This window comes from Arachis hypogaea, chromosome 12 (assembly GCF_003086295.3).
Source record: "Arachis hypogaea cultivar Tifrunner chromosome 12, arahy.Tifrunner.gnm2.J5K5, whole genome shotgun sequence".
Classification (NCBI taxonomy): domain Eukaryota; kingdom Viridiplantae; phylum Streptophyta; class Magnoliopsida; order Fabales; family Fabaceae; genus Arachis; species Arachis hypogaea.
In genome coordinates, this window is record NC_092047.1 from 105,701,082 (window position 1) to 105,705,031 (window position 3,950).

Genomic DNA, 3,950 nt, shown 5'->3' on the forward strand with positions numbered 1-3,950 from the left:
TTCTAACTAAGCTTGTCAGTGCTTAACCACCCTTCAATCTCCCCGGAAGAAAATAAAATAAAACGGCCTTTTGGTCAATTCGGCTCCATTTCTACAATGAATTTTCTGGGCATAGCCCATCAGATATTTATCTTAAAAATTTGGAAGAAAAAATTCAAACAAAACCCAAAAAAGTATCTGACCCATACCAAAACAAAGTTGCCAGACCAAAAAAAAATTAAGCAAAACCAGAAAGGAAATATATGCTTAGATAAGCGAATTTTTTGTGTCCAAGACAAACAAGAGGTACACAATGACATAATGGAGTTTTTAATTTGAATATGGAATCAAAAGAAGTGTTGAACTCGCGTATGGAGAGGAGGAGTGCTTCACTTTGTTGTGGGATCAGAGAAAGCAGAACTCGGATTCTGCGAGTTGTGTTCCTCAGAATGTAAAAAAAAAATTATCTAGAACAAACAAAACGGAGGGTCCGAATTTCATGTTTCAGATTTCAAATTCCATCAACTGCAAATTGAACAATGCGATTTGTGAAGCAAAATTTCATGACTAAAGAACTCGCATGGTCCGAGTTGTGTACTCTGAATTTTTTCAATTTTTTTAAAAAAAATTTTCAACTTTTTCAACACAAATCGAAAAGTTCGATTTGTGTACTCCCACAATTTTAAAAAACACCAAAATTTACCATATTAAAATATATCACTTATTTTATTTTCATATCAAAATTTTTTTTGGCGAGATAATGTCATGGATATTTAAATTTTTATATTAATAATTTTTTACTTATCTCCAAAAATATTGAAGGAGGACATGTATTTGATCCGCTTGTTAAAATAATGGATGGATAGGACTAATTCTATGTTAAACAGATAAGAGTACTCAAAAAGTGCTTCACCAACAGATAGAGCCTCCAATATTCGTATAGAAACTAGAATGCTCCAGCATCCTCCACGTGTCAAGACATGTGTTCTATCCCCACTACCTTACTAATCTCTCTGGACTCTACTAGACACTCTTGCCATGTGTCAGACAAAAACTCCCGCTATATATAAGCAAGAACCCTCATCTCAAAATGCTCATAATCACAAAGATCCATCAAAATATATTAAGAAAAAACAAAGAAGCAAAATTGTCTTGTAACTATGGCTAGTGATGGCAGTGGAGAATTCAAATTGGTATCACCAACAATAAGCAATGAAGGAAGGCTACCAAGGCACCATACTGATGAAGGCCAAGGGGCAAAAAAGAACATTTCCCCTCCGCTAGAGTGGTACAACCTGCCAGAGGGAACGAAATATCTGGCACTGGTTGTTGAGGATATCGATGCACCCGACCCGGATGGACCCATTGTTCCGTGGACCCATTGGGTTGTGGTGAACATCCCACCTACAGTTAAGGGCTTGCCAGAAGGATTTTCCGGCAAGGAAGAGGAAATGGGTGGGGATTACAAAGGGATTAAGGAAGGGAATAATGATTGGAAGGTTCCTGGCTGGCGTGGACCTAGGTTACCCACACATGGCCATAGGTTCCAATTTAAACTATATGCTTTGGATGATGAGCTAAATCTTGGTAACAAGGTATGTGTAGCGATTTTAATTTTGATGTTATTTATTGGTTACATATGTGCTTTTGATTTTATCATAACTTGAATATAATAATTACATGCTAATATGCATTAAGAGTAAATTAGTTCAAAATATCTTCTAATGTGTGACTTGTTCACTCAAGGAATAGATTATTACGTGAGAAAGAAGTTGATGATCATATTTGATTTGATTTGATTTTGTGAATTGGTTAATAACAGGTGACAAAGGAGAAAACGTTGGAAGCCATTGAGGGGCATGTGCTAGGAGAAGCGGTTTTGATGGCTAAATTCTGATTATGTGATCCTGGAAACTTTAATTTAGTTGGGTGTTTGTTTACCATCACTTCCTATGACTAATGTACGATTTTGAAGTGTGACAGTAATCATTATATAATATTCCCTAAATTGTCCTAATACAGCAACTTATGTACACTCCGTTTTACGTATTCTTTTTAGATTCTTTAATCAAGACATATCATCGCAACACTAATTAAGTACCGGGGTCTGTTACACATACAAGTAAAAAGGCCGTACAAGTTTTACAAGTTATCAGTCCAAACTTTATTAACATGCGCATAAACTCATTTTGAATGGAGCGTAACTACACGCGCCCCACTTAAACGGTTCCTCTTCGTCGTCTTCTTCTTTTCTTCTTCGTCCTTTTCCTCCTCTTCCTCCTCCTCTTCTTCTTTTTCTTCTTCGTTTTTTTTTCTATTTTCATGGTTTCTAAAATTCTTTTTCTTCTTCTTGCTGCACGTTCTTCTTCTTCTTACTCTTCTTCTTCTCCTCCTTTTCTTTCGTTTCTGTACGTTCTTCTTCCTCGTTTTCCTCTTTTTTTTCTTCATTTACGTCTTTTCTCTCTGTTTTTTCTTTTTTTCGATTTTTCATGGTAAAATCGTTTTTGAAGAAGAAGAAAAAGCAGCAGAAGATGAGGAGGAGAAAGAGAAAGAGTTCTAAATTATGCATAAGATGTACTTCAACGAATTTTGGGTGTATTTTCTTAAATCCTTTGGGTGTATTCCTATAATCGTTTGGGTGAATTCTTGTAATCGTTTGAGTGTATTTTCTGTAATTCTTTGGGTGTATTTCTGTAATTATTTGGGTGTATTTGAGTGATATCTGACTGATATTTATGGGTGTATCTGACTCATATCTATGGGTGTATCTTACTGATATCTATGGGTGTATTTTTCATTTCAGAAAAAATGGCAGGTAGAAACCAAGCTGAAAAAAAAATGTAAGAACAAATATATGTCTTCGATCAAATCAGTTTTTCATAATAGAAATATATCTAACTCTAATTTTGCTTTGTTTACAGCAAATCAAGAACCTAAAGTGTGCAACCCATCTGTTGAGTGAGAAATTCAGAAATATGAGCGAGGAGAAGTGATGCAATAAGACTGTCCAGGCCATCCTCATTGTTATTGAGTCCATTTTGTCAGATAGATTCTAATGATATTGTCACTGATTAATGTAACTGTTATATACTCTTGTAAGAAATTGAACACATGGTGTAAATATATTTGATCCAATTATAAGTAAATTTTTTTTCCATAATTAAACTCTCTCTGGTGTATTCAAAATGTCTGATTTACAGGTACTATAATATGAAGTGGTGATCCAGATAGATTGGAACCCATATATGACGGTCTGCATAGAGATCTGCATAATACACCCAAACACAGACTATAAATACACCCGATAAAAAATTAAATTTACACCTCTACTGCAGATTTTAACCCAACACTACCTGAAAGCCACTTGTTGTCCACAAGACCAAAATTAATTAAACTCTCTCTGGTGTATTCAAAATGTCTGATTTACAGGTACTATAATATGAAGTGGTGATCCAGAATTCCAAATAGATTGGAACCCATATATGACGGTCTGCATAGAGATCTGCATAATACACCCAAACACAGACTATAAATACACCTGATAAAAAATTAAATTTACACCTCTGCTGCAGATTTTAACCCAACACTACCAGAAAGCCACTTGTTGTCCACAAGACCAAAATTAATTAAACTCTCTCTGGTGTATTCAAAATGTCTGATTTATAGGTACTATAATATGAAGTGGTGATCCAGATAGATTGAAACCCATATGTGACGGTCTGCATAGAGATCTACATAATACACCCAAACACAGACTATAAATATACCCGATAAAAAATTAAATTTACACCTCTGCTGCAGATTTTAACCCAACACTACCTGAAAGCCACTTGTTGTCCACAAGACCAAAATTAATTAAACTCTCTCTGGTGTATTCAAAATGTCTGATTTACAGGTACTATAATATGAAGTGGTGATCCAGAATTCCAAATAGATTGGAACCCATATATGACGGTCTGCATAGAGATCTG

At 35.0% G+C, this 3,950-nt stretch overlaps 1 protein-coding gene across 2 annotated transcripts; it reads left to right on the top strand.

Annotated features, from left to right (window-relative positions):
• Positions 1-907: 907 nt before the first annotated feature.
• LOC112728041 (uncharacterized) lies at positions 908-3,139 on the top strand. 2 transcript variants are annotated; one of them, XR_011868842.1, is made up of 4 exons: positions 933-1,574; positions 1,802-1,940; positions 2,783-2,819; positions 2,901-3,139. XR_011868842.1 is itself a non-coding variant. In XM_025778016.3 (2 exons), exons 1-2 carry the CDS (start codon positions 1,140-1,142, stop codon positions 1,874-1,876), a joined length of 510 nt encoding a protein of 169 aa, XP_025633801.1. In that variant the 5' UTR covers positions 908-1,139; the 3' UTR covers positions 1,877-1,996. The 2 variants fall into 2 exon arrangements, 1 of the variants encoding a protein (XP_025633801.1); XM_025778016.3 differs by lacking the exons at positions 2,783-2,819; positions 2,901-3,139 and having other exon boundaries at positions 908-1,574; positions 1,802-1,996.
• Positions 3,140-3,950: the final 811 nt, after the last annotated feature.

Excerpts from the sequence above, each read along its gene's own strand:
- LOC112728041 (XM_025778016.3), top strand. The coding sequence starts at position 1,140 with ATGGCTAGTGATGGCAGTGGAGAATTCAAATTGGTATCACCAACAATA. Across the intron at positions 1,575-1,801 it reads AGCTAAATCTTGGTAACAAG|GTGACAAAGGAGAAAACGTT; the intron begins GTATGTGTAGCG and ends GGTTAATAACAG.